Source organism: Trachypithecus francoisi, unplaced genomic scaffold, assembly GCF_009764315.1.
Source record: "Trachypithecus francoisi isolate TF-2019V2 unplaced genomic scaffold, Tfra_2.0 Lachesis_group21, whole genome shotgun sequence".
Taxonomy (NCBI): domain Eukaryota; kingdom Metazoa; phylum Chordata; class Mammalia; order Primates; family Cercopithecidae; genus Trachypithecus; species Trachypithecus francoisi.
In genome coordinates, this window is record NW_022681467.1 from 46,481,870 (window position 1) to 46,499,469 (window position 17,600).

Sequence of the window (17,600 nt, forward strand, 5' to 3'; positions counted from 1 at the left end):
GGTGTGGCTGGGCACCGGGTGGAGGATCGTGGCTGCAAGCAGGGAAGGCAGGTTGGGAGGATGGTGTGGATGGATGCTCCAGGGACACCTTTGTTCTCAAATCCCATCCCGTCATCCACGTGGACATTCTGTGCAAGGAGACCCAGCATCAGCCTGAAGAGGGCTGGGGGCAGGAGTCCATGTGGACAGGTAGAGAGAGACCCATGTGGCCCAGCCCTGAAAAACCATCGCAGCTTCCTGTGGTGGGGAGTGTGTGTCTGTGTTGCCAGGAGACTCAAGATTGCAGGCAGCATCGGGCAGGTCCTCCTCACTCGAAGCCTGGAGATGCTTCATGGAAAGATTTAATCCTGCGGCCACACACAGATGACCCACAGGTCCAATCCTGCCTGCAGATAATTTGATGTTTCTGGGGGGGAAAAAAAAGGCATTAGCTTGTGACATTTTTAGAATTTCATGTGAAAAATCTGGAGTTCTGGTTTCTCTCAGGAAAGCAAAGATCTGGCCCTCCTGGGGTACTCATTCCTACCTAGCAAGTGTCGGCCACCATGTCACGTGGCAAGCAAGCGACCGCCTGCTGTGGGCAGCGAATGTGCTTTCCAGCTTGCTGCAGTGCCGGCTGCCCCCGGGGAGCCTTCCTGACTCCACAGCCGCCACGTGCTTGTGTATTTTTGATAGATGATGTTTCTGTGTTCTTTTGACCCTACTGAAAGTGGGAAAATAAAGCCAGACCAAGAGGATCCCGTGTTCCAAGAAATGGAAGAGAACATTCATCCTTTTGGAAGCAGTCTCTTCCCATGTGTCTGTGTTGACAGGATATGCCCAGCCAGTTCTGCAAATATGTGACGCTTTTGGGACCCCTGGGGGTGTTTGAGCTTACAGCCCCTGCATGGGCACGCTGTGCCGATGCCATTTATATTCTAGAAATCCTCTTGGCCCCTAGAGCTTCACGCTTGGCTTACCTGGTATGTTTGCTGTGTGCTGTGGGACTACCTGACTGCAGAGAGAGGTGTCCGGTGATCAGCCCTAGCTTGGGGCCTCTTTTTCTCTTTAAGAGCTGCTTTGAAATCCAAGCTAGGGATGAGTAGGGTCCTCTAGGGGCAGGTGATGTCACACCATGGACCACTGTCCCCCCAGGTCCCTGCCTCGGTCTTCAGAAACACTGTTTGATCAATTTACACGTCCGAGAGAAGGCAGGCCCTGGGCTGCACGGTTTAGAGAGAAGCCACTTCCTTTCTGATAAAATTGGGCTGTTAGAAATCAAAATCCAGCTTCCTGTCTGCTCTATTAGTTCTTCCACTAGCCTATCCTGATCACTCCCTGTCACTGAAATTCACCCCTTTGTTCTGGGACCTCTTTTGACATTTGATATAATGCCAGTTGCTGGCACTTCACATTCTGATTCCTCCCACTGTAGGGCCATGGACACGTCACATTACCTCTCTGAACCTTTATTTTTTCCTCCATAAAATGAAGACATTGGTTCTGATTGTCTATTGCTGTGTCAAACTACCCAAAAATTTCGTGATGTAGAACAACCACCCATTTATTCTGTGGGCTGGAGCAGGGCACAGAGGACTCAGCTCATTTGAGTCGAAGCTGGCTCCTTCATCACTTGTCTGGTACCTGGGCTGGGCTGGCTGGGGCTGGTTGGTGTAACTTTCTCGTGCATGCTCTCCATATGGCTGGCGTGGGCTTCCTCGTAGCATGGCTGTTTGACCTCCCCAGAGCAAGCAGTCCAATGGGCAGGAGGGAAGCTGCCACATGTCTTGAGGCCTGAGTGTGGAAATTGACACAGTGTCACTTCTGTTGTAGTTTATTGGTCAAAGCAGTTACACAGCCCAGCCAGAATCAGGGGAGAGAACCTGTATTCTACCCCTTCATGGAAGGAATTAAGGAGTTTGTGGCCATCCTTAATCCACTACAAATAGTTTCCATCTCCAAAGAGTTACTGTAAGGGATAGATGAGGCAGAGATGTGTGCTTTACACCCACTAGAATGGCTAGATCTTAAAAACCACCAAAATACCGAGTGTTGGCAAGGATGGAGAGCAACGAAGCTCCGATACATTGCTGGTAGAAATGAAAAAAAACCCACAGCCACTTTGAAAAACAGCTTGGCAGTTTCTTACAGGTTTTTTTGTTTTGTTTTGTTTTTTCGGAGACACAGTCTCACTCTGTTACCCAGGCTGTAGTGCAGTGGCGCTATCTCAGCTCATTGCAACCTCCGTCTCCTGGGTTCAAGCGATTCTTGTGCCTGAGTAGTTGGGATTACAGGTGCCCACCACCACGCCTGGCCATTTTTTGTATTTTTAGTAGAGATGGGGTTTCACCATGTTGGCCAGGCTGATCTCAAACTCCTGACCTCAAGTGATCCGCCCACCTCAGCCTCCCAAAGTGCTGGGATTACAGGCGTGAACCACCGCACCCAGCCTCTCACAAAGATGAACATGTGCTTAACCTACATCCCAGCAATTTTAGCCCTTGTCATTACCAATAAGGAATGAAAACAAGTGCCCAAACCACACAAAGATTCACACACAAATGTTCATAGAAGCCTTATTTGCTGGGCATGGTAGCTCACACCTGTAACCCCAGCACTTTGGGAGGCTGAGGCAGGTGGATCTCCTGAGGTCAGGAGTTCAAGACCAGCCTGGCCAACATGGCGAAACCCTATCTCTACTAAAAATACAAAAATTAGTCGGGTGCAGTAGCATGCACCTGTAGTCCCAGCTACTCGGGAAGCTGAGGCAGGAGAATCACTTGAACCCGGGAGGCAGAAGTTGCAATGAGCTGAGATCGTGCCACTGCACTCCAGCCTAGGTGACAGAGTGAGACTCCATCCCCCCCCAAAAAAAGAAGCCTTATTCGTGATACTCCAAACTGTAAACAACCCAAATGTCCATCTGCAGTAGAATGAGTAAAGCAACTGTTGTTTATGCATATATTGGAATACTACACAGCAATGAAAAAGAATTGACTGCTATACACAGCAACAGAGATGATCTCACACATGTGATATGGAGCAAAAGAAGTCATGGCCAGGCATGATGGCTCACACCTGTAATTCCAGTTCTCTGGGAGGACAAACTGGAAGGGCTGCTTGAGCTCAGGAGTTTGAGACCAGCCTGGGCAACATAGGGAAACCCCATCTTTATTTTTAAATAATAATAATAAATTTAAAAAGAAAAGCTTGACACAAGAATACATTCTGTGTCATTCCACTACTCTGAAGTTCAGCAACAGGCAGAACTAATCTATGGGTGGTCTAAGTCCAGTAGTGGTTGGTCTGGGGAGGGTAGTCATGGCCTGCAGGAGGCCTTACGGGGTGATGAAATATTCTATATTTTAGTCTGGGTGGTGGTTACACAGATGTAAACATATGTGTGGATTCCTCAAGCTGTTCCACTTATGAGCTGTGCCCTTTCCTTTGTGTCACTTAGATCGTTGCTGAGCACAGTACCTGCTATTTATTAAATGACTAATAAATGGTAGCAACTAATGCCATCATCGTTATTACCAAAGCACCAGAGGGGCATGACGCTGATGAAGTTATCCACAGTAAGGCTGGATTTGTAAAGCCTTTCAGCTCAGTGCCCTGTGGGGTTTGGGTAGCTTGTCTGCTCCCTCTGAGACTCCAGTGGCCTTGGGCCCACCTTCTGCCAAGGAGCAGACTCTTACTTCGCTCACATAAATGGAGAACATTTCCTGTTGGCCTTGGCCCAGCAGTTGCATTTGGCGTGGGTGCGTGTTCTCGGGTCGAGTGTGTTTGGCTCTCCTTCCTAGGGGCCCTGAATCATTCTGGACAGATGACTTTGCTCTGTGATGACCTCAGCACCTGCTGCCCAGACTTCTGGGCTCTGGAGACCAGCTCTGGAGAGGTGGGAGGATAGTTGGGGGAAGGGTCTGGGACCCCCCCAGGCTAGCACACCTGGTTGGGTGTTTGTCCTGACAGAGGCTCTAGAGCATGGAGGCTTCTTCATTGAAATCTCTCTGCTCTTCTCAGAGCGTACCCCAAGGCGCGCCAATGTAAACACCTGTAATGTGATGAGAAGTGAGTTGGAGGTGAAAAATTTGCCACTTTTCTTTTGACTCTTCCATAAGAAGAAAGTGCTCCTCTGGGTAGCCATGGATTCCATGTTGGGGAGACTGTAGGGAGTGAAGGGGACTGGGGTTAACAAAAGTGGCAGCTGTCACTCAGCTCCAGCTGATTGTTGCCATGTGGAACATGGGCTCAGTGTGGCCAGGTCTTCTGATTTTTCACAAGAAGCCAGAGATCTGGGTTTCTTTTTTTTTTTTTTTTTTTTTTTGAGACGGAGTCTCGCTCTATCTCCCGGGCTGGAGTGCAGTGGCCGGATCTCAGCTCACTGCAAGCTCCGCCTCCCGGGTTTACGCCATTCTCCTGCCTCAGCCTCCCGAGTAGCTGGGACTACAGGCGCCCGCCACCTCGCCCGGCTAGTTTTTTGTATTTTTTTAGTAGAGACGGGGTTTCACCGTATTAGCCAGGATGGTCTCGATCTCTGACCTCGTGATCCGCCGCCTCGGCCTCCCAAAGTGCTGGGATTACAGGCTTGAGCCACCGTGCCCGGCCAAGATCTGGGTTTCTTTTTTTTTTTTTTTTTTTTTTTTGAGACGGAGTCTCGCTCTATCTCCCGGGCTGGAGTGCAGTGGCCGGATCTCAGCTCACTGCAAGCTCCGCCTCCCGGGTTTACGCCATTCTCCTGCCTCAGCCTCCCGAGTAGCTGGGACTACAGGCGCCCGCCACCTCGCCCGGCTAGTTTTTTGTATTTTTTTAGTAGAGACGGGGTTTCACCGTGTTCACCAGGATGGTCTCGATCTCCTGACCTCGTGATCCGCCCGTCTCGGCCTCCCAAAGTGCTGGGATTACAGGCTTGAGCCACCGCGCCCGGCCCAAGATCTGGGTTTCTAAGGGAAATATCCTGACTTGGATATCTTGGCATCTGGTTTGGTTTTACTTTTTTTTAGGCATGGTTGGGCTGACACTGCGTTGGCCCGATGGAACGACATCTGTAGACCTCTGGTATTAGGAAGGGTGGCCTCAGGCCCATGTGGATTGGAATCCTCCCTCTCCCACTTTCTGGCTTTGTGACCTTGGGCCAGCTCATTTAGTTTCCCTGAGCCTCAGTTTTATCTCCCATAAAATAAGGTTGAAGAAGAAATATTTCTTGCCTCACAGGGCCTGTTCCCAGCACACAGTGAGAGGTCATGGAGTGTGCTCTGTTGGTATCATGCCCCTCTAAACTGGACCTACGTTAACCCTACAGTTCTGTTTTTTCCTTTAATAAATTTTTTTTTTTCTTTTTTTTTTTTTTTGAGACGGAGTCTTGCTCTGTCGCCCAAGCTGGAGTGCAGTGGCCGGATCTCAGCTCACTGCAAGCTCCGCCTCCTGGGTTCACGCCATTCTCCTGCCTCAGCCTCCCGAGTAGCTGGGACTACAGGCGCCCGCCACCTCGCCCGGCTAGTTTTTGTATTTTTTAGTAGAGACGGGGTTTCACCGTGTTAGCCAGGATGGTCTCAATCTCCTGACCTTGTGATCCGCCCGTCTCGGCCTCCCAAAGTGCTGGGATTACAGGCTTGAGCCACCGCGCCCGGCCCTTTAATAAATTTTTTTTTTTTTTTTTTTTTTTTTTTTTTTTTTGAGGCGGAGTCTCGCTCTGTCGCCGGGACTGGAGTGCAGTGGCCAGATCTCAGTTCACTGCAAGCTCCGCCTCCCGGGTTTACGCCATTCTCCTGCCTCAGCCTCCCGAGTAGCTGGGACTACAGGCGCCCGCCACCTTGCCCGGCTAGTTTTTGTATTTTTTAGTAGAGACGGGGTTTCACCCTGTTAGCCAGGATGGTCTCGATCTCCTGACCTCGTGATCCACCCGTCTCGGCCTCCCAAAGTGCTGGGATTACAGGCTTGAGCCACCGCGCCCGGCCATAAATTTTTAATTTTTTAAATCGAGATGGTGCCTCACTATGTTGCCCAGACTGGTCTTGAACTCCTGGCCTCCAGTGATCCTCTCACCTCAGCCTCCCAAAGAATTGGGATTACAAGTGTGAGCCCCTGTACCTGGCCCTAAAGTTTCTTTTATGGTTCCCAGCCCAGGGTGGAACCAAGGGTAAGGTTTGGGGTCTTTCAGCCCCTGGGATTGCCCTCCCTGGCCCCTCATTCTGAGTAACTACCTCTGGGTAAACCTCTGGGCAGGTACAAACAGTTCCCTGTTGCCTTTGGTTTCAGCCATTGGAGAAGCTGCATCAGAGAAGGGATTTCTCTAAAAATAAAATAAGAGGCCGGGCGCCATGGCTCACGCCTGTAATTCCAGCACTTTGGGAAGCCAAGGTGGGTGGATCACTTGAGGTCAGGAGTTCAAGATCAGTCTGGCCAACATGGTGAAACCCCTTCTCTACTAAAAATACAAAAATTAGCCAGGTGTGGTGGCGGGTGCCTGTAATCCCAGCTACTCGGGAGGCTGAGGCAGGAGAATCACTTGAATCTGGGTGCAGAGGTTGCAGTGAGCAGAGATGGTGCCACTGCACTCCAGTCTGGGAGAGTGAGACTCATCTCAAAAAAAAAAAAATAATAAATAAACAAAAAAATAAACAAATAAAAATAAGGAAAAAAAAAAAGAGAAGAGACTTCTTTGTTCCCAGTTCTTTGGGATTTAGGGGGCGAGGGTGGTCCCTGAATCTCCTTTCTGCCACTTTGTCTCCTGTAGGTTGCCAATCCCAGCCCATACCCCCAAACTCATTCTCACCCCTCCCCCAGTTTGTTTCTTTAGAAATTAACAGAAAGATAGATTCAGGTTTGCTCTCCCGTGTTCTGACCTTGCCCTGGAATTAATTATCTGCTCTTTGCTACATCAGGGTGATTTTCTCCAAGTTTAGCCTTGTTGAGGAATGAGCTTCTCTCTAGAAATCCGGCCTTGGGGAAGAAAGGGAGGAGACTGAGGACTTTTCCCTGTCACTGGTAACAAATGCTGGAGCCAGGCAGAGCGTGGAGCTGGGGTGAGACAGTGGGGAGGGGTGATGACTGTGGAAACCCCAGCACTCAGGCCCATCTGGAGGGAGCAGCCTCGGCCTTTGCTGCCTGGGGAGACTCAGGCCCATCATTGCCAAAGCTGCTGACTTAAGGGAAGCTGTAGATTCAGAGTTAATTACTTGAATTTTTAAAACTACATTTATGTATTTTTTATTTTTGAATAGTTTATATTTACAGAAAAGTTGCAAAGATTGTTCAGAGAGTTGCCATATTAACCCTAAATTTTTTAAAATACATTTTTTTTTTTTTTTGAGACGGAGTCTCACTCTGTCGCCCAGGCTGGAGTGCAGTGGCCGGATCTCGGCTCACTGCAAGCTCTGTCTCCCGGGTTTACGCCATTCTCCTGCCTCAGCCTCCCAAGTAGCTGGGACTACAGGCGCCCGTCACCTCGCCCGGCTAGTTTTTTGTATTTTTTTAGTAGAGACGAGGTTTCACTGTGTTAGCCAGGATGGTCTCGATCTCCAGACCTCGTGATCCGCCCATCTCGGCCTCCCAAAGTGCTGGGATTACAGGCTTGAGCCACCACGCCCGGCCTAAAATACATTTTTAATTTTTTAATGGAGATAGTGCCTCGCTATGTTGTCCAGGCTGGTCTTGTGTTCCTGGCCCCCACTGTTAACATCTCACATCACCATGGTACATTTGTCAGTACTGAGGGGCCAGGCACAATGGCTGACGCCTGTAAACCCAGCACTTTGGATTGAGGCAGGAGGATAGCTTGAGGCCAGGTGTTCAAGACCAGCCTGAACAACACAGTGAAACCCTGTCTCTACAAAAGATAAAAAATTAGCTGGGCATGGTGGTGGACAGCTATAGTCCCAACTATTCAAGAGGCTGAGGCTGGAGAATTGTTTGAGCCCAGGAGGTCGAGGCTGCAACGAGCCATGATCGCGCCACTGCACTCCAGCCTGGGTGACAAAGCAAGACCCTATAAAAAACAACAACAACAACAAAAAACACCCCCTCCAAAAAAAAAAAAAACAAACCAGCATTGGTATGTTGCTATTCACTGAACTCCACAGTTTGTTTTCATGTCACCAGTTTCCCATGAATGTCGTCTTTCTGTTCCAGGATCCAGTCTAAGGTGCCACATGGCACGAGATTGTCACATCTCCTTAGTCTTTGCCAGCCTGTGACAGTTTCAGTCTTACCTTGCTTTTCATCACTTGTGCAGTTTCGAGGCATGCTGGTCAGGTGTTGCACAGAAGGTCCCTCGATTTTTGTGACGTTTTTCATGTGGTTAGACTGGAGATAGGAATTTGTGGAATGATCACCACAGAGGAGGAGGAGTCTTATCACATCCCATCAGAGGGTACCCGATGCCCACGTGGCATCATGGATGTGAACCTGCATAAGGTGGTGCCCGCGGCTTTCTCCAGTGGAATTTGCCGTTTCCCACAATAGGCTTGTGCACGTTTACTTTGTACTTTGAGCTATGATCTAATGCGATGTTAATTTTTTGTTGCTCAGCTTGTCCCAGCTTTGGCCATTTCATTCTGCAGGTTGGCTTCTGTGTCTCTTGGGTAAGCCCCATCTCATCCTTTATTTTGTGGAACACTTTCTTGCTTTCTGGGCTACAAGATGCTCCAGACTCAGCTCAGTCCTAGAATCAGCCATTTCTCATGGGAGTCCCACTTGAATTTTTGTTTGTTTTAGAGACAGGGTCTTGCACTGTCACCCAGGCTGGAGTGCAGTGGCACCACCTTGGCTCACTGCAACCTCCATTTCCCGGGTTCAAGCAATTCTCGTGCCTCAGCCTCCTGAGTAGCTGGGACTACAGGCACGTGCCATCACACCCAGCTAACTTTTGTATTTTTATTAGAGACAGGGTTTCTCCATTTTGGCTATGGCTACTCTTGAACTCCTCACCTCAGGTGATCTGCCCGCCTTGGCCTCCCAAACTGCTGGGATTACAGGTGTAAGCCACTGTGTCCAGCCTGCAAATTTTTTTTTTCATCAAAATATGAGATGAGGAAACCGAGGCCCAGGGAGGATAGGGGACCAGCCTCGTGTCATAGTGGAGAACAGTGGGGCAGGGGCTTAGGCCGGGCAGCCTGATACCACATGCCACCCTCTCAGGGCTGATCTTTGACCTTGTGGGATCAGGGCATGAAAAACGAGTATCCCTGAGGACACTGGACACCTAGAGCTAGATGCCCAGAGAGATGGCGGTGCTGTGACCAGCAGAGGGCTAGGCGTGGGGAGAGGCATGGAGGAGTTTGGTTTTACACATAAAGAGCAATGGGGCGAAGGTCTCAGGAAACCCAGGGCAAGGGGGAAATTATCATTCTGAACAGAGGTGGGAGCAGATTTTCATGATAACCACGAGAAGTCTGATATACTTAGGCAGAAAGAGGAGGAAAAATAGTTACAGTTTTCAAAAAAAATTTTTTTTAATAAAAATTTAGGGCCAGGAGTGGTGACTCACCCCTATAATCCCAGCTCTTTGGGAGGCCGAGGCAGGTGGATTGCTTGAGGTCAGAAGTTCAAAACCAACCTGGCCAACGTGGTGAAACCCTGTCTCCACTAAAATACAAAAACTACCCGGGCATGGTGGTGCGCACCTGTGGTCCCAGCTACTCAGGAGGCTGAGGCAGGAGAATCACTTGAACCTGGGAGGCAGAGGTTACAGTGAGCTGAGATTGCACCACTTCACTCCAGCCTGGGCAACAGAGCCAGACTCAGTCTCAAAAAACAAACAAGCAAACTAAAGCCACTAGGCCTAGCCCAAAATCTAGGGGAGGAGATTACCTGAGGGTGAGGATACCAGGAGGGTGAGACCCCGGGGAGCACGTCAGAAGCCGCCTCCACACTCCACGCCAGCACTGTGCTAAACAGCTCATCCTCAGCATCCCAGCGAAAGGACCATCATCATCTCACCACTGTCCCAGTGAGCAAAGGAGGGCTCAGAGAGGTGCAGTGAGTTGCCCAAGGTCACAGAGCTCATGGTGGGTAGGGCTAAATTTAAACACTAGCCTGAATCCTTAGTCCAGCTCCTGCTGTGCCCCACTGGTGTTTCTGTAACAGTGGTCCCCAGATTCCTATTCCAATGTTGCCTCAGAGTGTTGGCTGAAAATGCAGATTCTCAAACTAGGAGAGGCGGGGAATCAGAATCAGTGTTTGAAAGGCTTCCCCAAGGAGATTTAGTTGCTCCCCCAGAATTTTGTTTTTTTCTTTTTTGAGATGGAGTTTCACTCTGTCACCTAGGCTGGAGTGCAATGGCTCGATCTTGGCTCACTGCAACCTCCACCTCCCGGGTTCAAGCAATTCTCCCACCTCAGCCTCCCGAGTAGCTGAGATTAGACGTCTGTGCTCTATGCCTGGCTAATTTTTGTATTTTTAGTAGAGACAGGGTTTCACCATGTTGGCCAGGCTGGTCTTGAACTCCTGACCTCAGGTGATCCACCTACCTCAGCCTCCCAAAGTTCTGGGATTAAAGGCGTGAGCCACCATGGCCGGCCGCTCCCCAGAATTTGAGAGCCATGAATATATGGCCTTTTTTGCACAGCGAGGATGTGATAACGTGAAAGTGGAATCTCTTATTCTCTCTCACACACACAGAAGAGTTAGGCTTGGTCCTTGGGTTCTGAAGGAAAAAGGAACCATCGGCGTCTGATTTCAGTGATCAAGGGAAAGATATGTGGCTTCATACAGTTCACTTTTGGAACCCTTGCAAGCAGAAGAAAATGATAACTCAAGGAGATGGTGCAAGGAAGTACTTAGGACAAGCCTGCATGTCGGAAGCATCTGATACATGAGAGTTGTGGTTTTCATTAACATTATTAATGAATATGAATTGTAATGATCAGCTTGTGAATATTCCAGTGCAATGAAAACTGGACTGACTTTGACTTTGGTTTAGAGAAGAGATTCTGATTCTTTCCATTTGCTCCAGTTCAGTGGTTTAGAAAATGAAGATATTTAGTTTGGGACTGGTGTTGCTGGGTGGTTGGTGGGGAAGTGATTAATTTGTGGTTCAGTAAATAATACCTGGGTAGGTCTGGGTCTGCAGAGGCAATGAGGTTGGTCCTCCCCTGGGGCTCTGGGTTGTTCTTGGGCCTGTCTGGCGCAGGATGCCACCTGGCACCTCAGCCATCGGTGGGGTCTGCGTAGACCCTGGCCGACCTCTGAGGCAGGCAGGAGGACACAGTGACGGGTCAGAAGGCCTGATGAGCTGTTTTGTTCCTTGCAGATCAGGAGTGATACTTCACAGATCCTGGAGGAAAACATCCCAGTCCTTAAGGCCAAACTGACAGAAATGCGTGGCATCTACGCCAAAGTGGACCGGCTAGAGGTGCGTCTAGGCAAACGAAGGTTCTGAGGCTGTGAACCTGATCTGGCTTTTCCCTTTTCCTGGAAGACGCCGATCTGGCCTTGAATATGCAGGCATTATGCCCAATGCAGGGGGTTGGTGGTGGCAGTTGGGGGGTCTGCACTCAAGTGATATTTTGAAAAAACCACAAGTAAGAATTTGTTTCCAGGCCAGGTGCAGTGGCTCATGCCTGTAATCCCAGCATTTTGGGAAGCCAATGTGGAAGGATCGCTTGAGCCCAGGAGTTTGAGACCAGCAACATGGCAAAACCCCATCTCTACCAAAAATACAGAACTAGTCAGGTGTGGTGGGTGCATGCCTCTAGTCCCAGCTACTTGGGAGGCTGAGGTAGGAGGATGGCTTAAGCCCAGGAGGTCGTGGCTACCGTGAGCCTTGATTGTGCCACTGTACTCCAGCCTGGGCGATAGAGCAAGATCCTGTCTCAAAAAGAAAAAAAAGAATTTGTTTCCAACATTTAAAATCAGGGTGCTTTATATAAAAATCTGCATTTTAAGCTTTTGAAAATTCAGAAACTTTGATAACCCTGGGCCCACATTTCCTTAAATACTTTAATCTGTTTATGTTTCAAGGCATAAATAAATATATAATGTATACACGCCTAAGTATGTAATTTAGTGAATTTTTACATATATCGACATCATGTGATGATGACCCAAATTGAGAGCGAGAACATTTCCAGGCCCTGGGTTGCATTCTTGCAGTGTTCTTGCAAGAATGGATGGAGGCTGGGCGTGGTGGCTCACACCTGTAATCCTAGCACTTTGGGAGGCTGAGGCGGGTGAATCAATCGAGGCCAAGAGTTCCAAACCACCCTGGCCAACCTGGTGAAACCCTGTCTCTACTAAAAATATGAAAATCAACTGCGTGTGGTGGCACACACTGAGGAGGCTGAGGCACAAGAATCACTTGAACCTGGGAGGCAGAGGTTGCAGTGAGCCAAGATCGCACCACTGCACTCCAGCCTGGGCAACAGAGCAAGACTGTCTGGAAAAAAAAATGGATGGAGCTGGTGGCTGCTGCTCCTCAAAAGGGCATGGGCTCTCCAGTTTTCCACAGTCCTCACCATGCCCTCTTGCCTTACCACTGACGTAGCTCACCCATCTTTTACTCGCCTGGCTAAGATGCATGGCATCTCATTTCCTCCTTGCTGCACTGCAGAGTCAGTCCCCTCACTGCCCCCGTCTCCTGGAAGAGGAGCATAAGCTTTGCAAGGTCAGCTGCTTCTCTGGGGTCACACTACTAGTTACATCAAGCCAGGACTCCAGCCCATATGTGCCGGTGCAGACGCTCTTCATCCACCTGGGCCCCTAGGCTTGGGACCCTGGCTCCGTGCACAGCAGAGGACTGGGAGGCTGAGAGGACCTTGCGGTTGTGTCATAGTCACCTGGCCAGAGGGAATGTGAGCCCCTCCCAAGCTGCAGAGGGAGGGAGCAGGCGTGGCTGTCAGCACGGAGTTAGCAGAGAATTAACATTCTTGTCAGCAGAGAATGAAGCAGGAATATAATTAAAACTTTGCCCTTGGAATAGCTGATTCATTTGAATTTTATTTCACACGTTTGAAAGAGGAAAGAAAATGTGAAGACTTGCAGCTTGGTTCTCGCCTGGCCTGGGCCGGCCCAGCTGTCAGGACCGTTCCTTTCTGAGCGTTCAGTCCATTGATATTGACTGAGGGCCAGGAGAGACCCTCAGCAGGGTATTACCACATTGGCCTCCTATCGCTGCTGGGAGAAATTACCATGAACTTAGTGGCTTAAAACAACACCCAGGAGCCTCTCTGAGCCCACCCTGTCTTAGGAGGCTGCCCAATTTTAAAAAAAGAAGAAGAAAAGAAAACAACACTTTTTTTTTTTTTTTTTTGAGACGGAGTCTCACTCTGTAGCCCTGGCTGTAGTGCAGTGGCATGATCTCGGCTCTCTGCAACCTCTGCCTCCTGAGTTCGAGTGATTCTCCTGCCTCAGCCTCCCAAGTAACTGGGATTACAGGCACCTGCCACCACGTCCGGCTAATTTTTGTTTTTTTAGTAGACAAGGTTTTGCCATGTTGGCTAGGCTGCTCTTGAACTCCCGAGCTCAAAGGATCTGCCCACCTCAGCCTCCCAAAGTGCTGGGATTACAGGCATGAGCCACTGCACTCATCCACAACACACATTTATTATCTTATAGTTCTGGAAGTCAGAAGCTCAAAATGTGCCTTATGGGGCTAAAGTCAAGGTGGTGGCAGGTTGGCCCCTTCCGGAGGCTCTGGGGAGAATCTTTGCCTTTCCTTGCCTTTTTTCCTGCCTTTTCCAGATTCTAGCACTGCCTGCATTCCTCAGCTCGTGGCCCCTGCCTCCCACTTCAAAGCCCATGGAGTGACATCTTCCTGTCTCTCTGTTGCTGGCCCTCCTGCCTCCCTCTTGTAAGGACCCTTGAGATTATGTTGGGCCTACCTGGATGATCCACAGTGACCTCCTACTCCAAGATCCTTAACTTAATCACACCTGCAGGATCCCTTTTGCCAAGGAAGGTGACATATTCACAGGTTCTGGGACTAGGACATGGACATCTTTGGGAGCCATTGTTCTGCTGCTCACACTTGGCCAGGATTTGCTTTCATTAGGCAAGTGCTGTGAAGGGAAGCAGTGACTGAGGTATGGGATCTACAGGACCCTGGAGAAGGAGTGGAAGGAACTGTGTTAGGTGGGTGGGGGAACTGTGGGAACTGTGTTAGGTGGGTAGGGGAACTGTGGGAACTGTGTTAGGTGGGTGGGGGAACTGTGGGAACTGTGTTAGGTGGGTGCAGCTCAGGCAGGGACTCCAGGCGGGATCTTGGCTCTGAGCAGGGAGGAGATTCGGATGTTGGAAGGATCTTGGGAGGCCAGGTATTGGGGGCAAAGGGGAATCAGACCCCAGTGGGGCCAAAGAAACTGGCAACAGCAGCCAGGTTGTCCAACCCTTGCCATCCGAGGTCAGGACTTTGGCCTTTATCCTGAGGAGGAGGAAGCCGCCAAAGAGTGCGGACAGCCCAGTGGTTAGGAACGCACACCCCAGCGCAGGGCTTCTCAGCCCCAGTGCTGCTGACCTGGAAAAGTCTCTGTTGTGGGGCTGCTCTGGGTATTGTAAGTTGCTTAGCAGCCTCTCTGGCCTCCACTCACAAGATACTATTAGCATTCCTCCAACCCCACTCCCCAGCGTGACAACCAAACATGTGGCCAAATGTCCCCGGGGGCAAGATCGCTGCTGTTTCGAAGCGCTGATCTAGAGCCGCACAGCCTGGGTTCAAGTCCTAGTGCTGCTGTCTCCTAGCGTGTGACCCCCAGAAAATTCCGAGCCTCATTTCCCCATAAAATGAGAGTGACGGTGAGGTTCTTGCACGCAAATCCTTGTCGTATTCAACAAACATTTGCTGCACTGTGGGCTTCTCAGAGATGGGTGCTGGGCATACGACCGAGGGGAGATGTCTGGTTCCCTGTGGGTGGTCCTGGAGGAGCATTAGACAGGGAAGCAGGCCGGGTGGGGCGGGTCGGCCTCAAGAGCACACACCAAGGGGTCCTGGCCAGAGCTGGAACAGAGGGGGCTTCCCAAGTGTGTGACCTGGACCCTAAGGCCTGAGATTGGTGCAGAAAACCTGGGGAGGGAGCAGCTTGTGCAAAGAAAGGTCCAGGGACGGGAAAAGGCAGCTTCTCAGACACCTGGGGCCCGGGAGGAGCTCAAGGTCAGGGATGAGACTGGAGTGAGGGATGTAGCCCACAGGATGGTAGGGCCAAGGCCTGGAGTTTGGACCCTGTCCTTAGAATGGCAGGACCCATCAGAGGGATTGCAGCTGCTGTAACCCCAACTCCCCACCAACAGGAAAGTCAACATTGATTATTCTTTTTTTCATTTATTCATTCATTCATTCATTCATTCATTCATTCTAGAGACCGAGGCTCACTAAGTTGCTGCTCAGGCTGGTCTCGAACTTCTTTTTTTTTTGAGACGGAGTCTCGCTCTTTTGCCCAGGCTGGAGTGCAGTGGTAGGATCTTGGCTCACTGCAACCTCTACCTCCCGGATTTGAGTGATTCTTCTGCCTCAGCCTCCTGAGTAGCTGGGATTACAGGAATGCCCACCACACTCGGCTAAGTTTTGTATTTTTAGTAGAGATGGGGTTTCACCACGTTGACCAGGCTGGTCTCGAACTCCTGACCTCAAGTGATCTACCTGCCTTGGCCTCCCAAAGTGCTGGGATTACAGGCATGAGCCACCATACCCAGCCGATTATTCTTAAAGTATACCATTTGGAGGTGTGAGGTATATTTACAACAATAAGCACTATCTCATTCCAGAACATTTTCCCAAAAGGTACCTCATGCCTACTGGCAACCATTCCCCAGCCCCCGACTCTGGCAACCACTCTTCTACTTTCTGTCTCTGGATTTGCCTATGCTGGACATTTCATGCTAATGGAATCATACCATATATGGCCTTTTGGGCTTGGCTTCTTTCACTTGCCATAAAGGTTTCAGGGTTCATCTATGTTGTAGCATGTGCCAGGACCTCATTCCTTCTGTGGTTGAATCATCTTTTGGTATGTGGCTGGACCATACGTCATTTGTCCATGCACTAGCTGGTGTACAGTTGGGTGCTTTCTGCTTTACGGCTGTCGTGAATAATGCTGCTATGAACGTTGCGTACAAGTTTTTGTGTGACATATGTTTTCATTTCTTTTGGGTAGATACCCAGGAGTGGAATTATTGGCAGGTCTTTTTAGGAGAGCTATGGAAACTCATTTTAGGAAGTTTCAAACAATTTTCCGAAGTGACTGCAACATTTTGAACTCCACTCGTTTTAGGAAGTTTCAAGCAATTTTCCAAAGTGACTACACCATTTTGAACTTCCACCCACGCAACTACTACAATTTTTTTTTTTTTTGAGACGGAGTCTCTCTGTGTCGCCAGGCTGGAGTGCAGTGGTGCAATCTCAGCTCACTGCAACCTCTGCCTCCCGGGTTCAAGCGATTCTCCTGCCTCAGCCTCCCGAGTAGCTGGGACTGCAGGCGCCCGCCACCACGCCCAGCTAAGTTTTTGTATTTTTAGTAGAGACGGGGTTTCACCATGTTGGATGGTCTCGATCTCCTGACCTTGTGATCCACCTGCCTCAGCCTCCTAAAGTGCTGGTATTACAGTCATGAGCCACCGCGCCTGGCCTACTATAAGTTTTAGATGGAGACTGCAAACTCAGATGCCAACAGGAGCCAGAACTGCTGAGGGACCAGGTGTTAGAAGACCAACCCCAAGCTCTCCCCATTCCTTTCTGGAACAGCTGAGAAGCAACTGTCACCACCGTGGAGCGTGAACCTCCGGCTGTCACAGACCACACTCTGCCCTAGAGTCTCACCAACATTGAGGCTGAGTGGCACTCACCTCCTGTCAACACCCCTGCACGTCTGCTTTCTTTAGAGTAGAGAGAGATTTCTCTGTAACTGATGCTCCGTTAAAAGGGGGAAGTCCTAAGGGAGGTTCCAAGAGGGCCATGGATTTTTAAGGTCCATGTGGGACCTTAAAAAGTGGGAGATGATGTATTTCTTTTCCTTTTTTTTTTTTTTTCAGAGACAGAGTCTCACTCTGTCACCCAAGCTGGAGTGCAATGGCACGATCTCAGCTCACTGCAACCTCTGCCTCCTGGGTTCAAGTGATTTTCCTGCCTCAGCCTTCCAAGTAGCTGGGACTACAGGCGTATGCCACCACGCATGGCTAATTTTTGTAGTTTTAGTAGAGATGGGGTTTCACCATGTTGGTCAGGCTGGTTCTGAACTCCTGACCTCATGATCCACCTGCCTCAGGCTCCCAAAGTGCTGGGATTACAGGCGTGAGCCACCATGCCTGGCTGATGTTGTATTTCCTATTAGCTCAAGTGTGTGACATCAAACAATAAAACTGAGGGACCTGCTGAGAACCTGACATTGTAAGGGGCAGGTGGACTCCAGAGCCAGAGAGCTGGGGTCTGATCTGCCCGTTTGGTAATTCACCAACCCCCATGGAGTCAGTGTCAAGGAAGACCCCCATCTCCTGGAAGGGAATGTGCCGTCCACCCCTCAGAGTGAGGATTAAACGAGACCAGCACCTGCCATCTTGCAGATGCTCCGCAAGGACAAACCATTATGGTGGTTGTAGTGGTCCACAAGGCTGAGAGAGGGAGAATTTGTCCAGGATGGAACAATGACTGCTCTGCCCTGCCAGGGGGAGGTCCTGGGGTGACTAGAGTGTCAGTG

General features: G+C 49.9%; 1 protein-coding gene across 3 annotated transcripts in view; it reads left to right on the forward strand.

Annotated features, from left to right (window-relative positions):
- Nucleotides 1–17,600, forward strand: part of BCAS4 (breast carcinoma amplified sequence 4) — an 89,540-nt gene that overhangs the window by 29,605 nt on the left and 42,335 nt on the right. For 2 of the 3 annotated variants that reach the window (XM_033186730.1, XM_033186732.1), the window contains exon 3: nucleotides 11,231–11,332. The exons of the other annotated variant lie outside the window; for it this stretch is intronic. In XM_033186730.1, coding sequence (XP_033042621.1) covers nucleotides 11,231–11,332 — 102 coding nt within the window. The remainder of the gene's footprint in view (nucleotides 1–11,230; nucleotides 11,333–17,600) is intronic. 3 annotated transcript variants of the gene reach the window in all.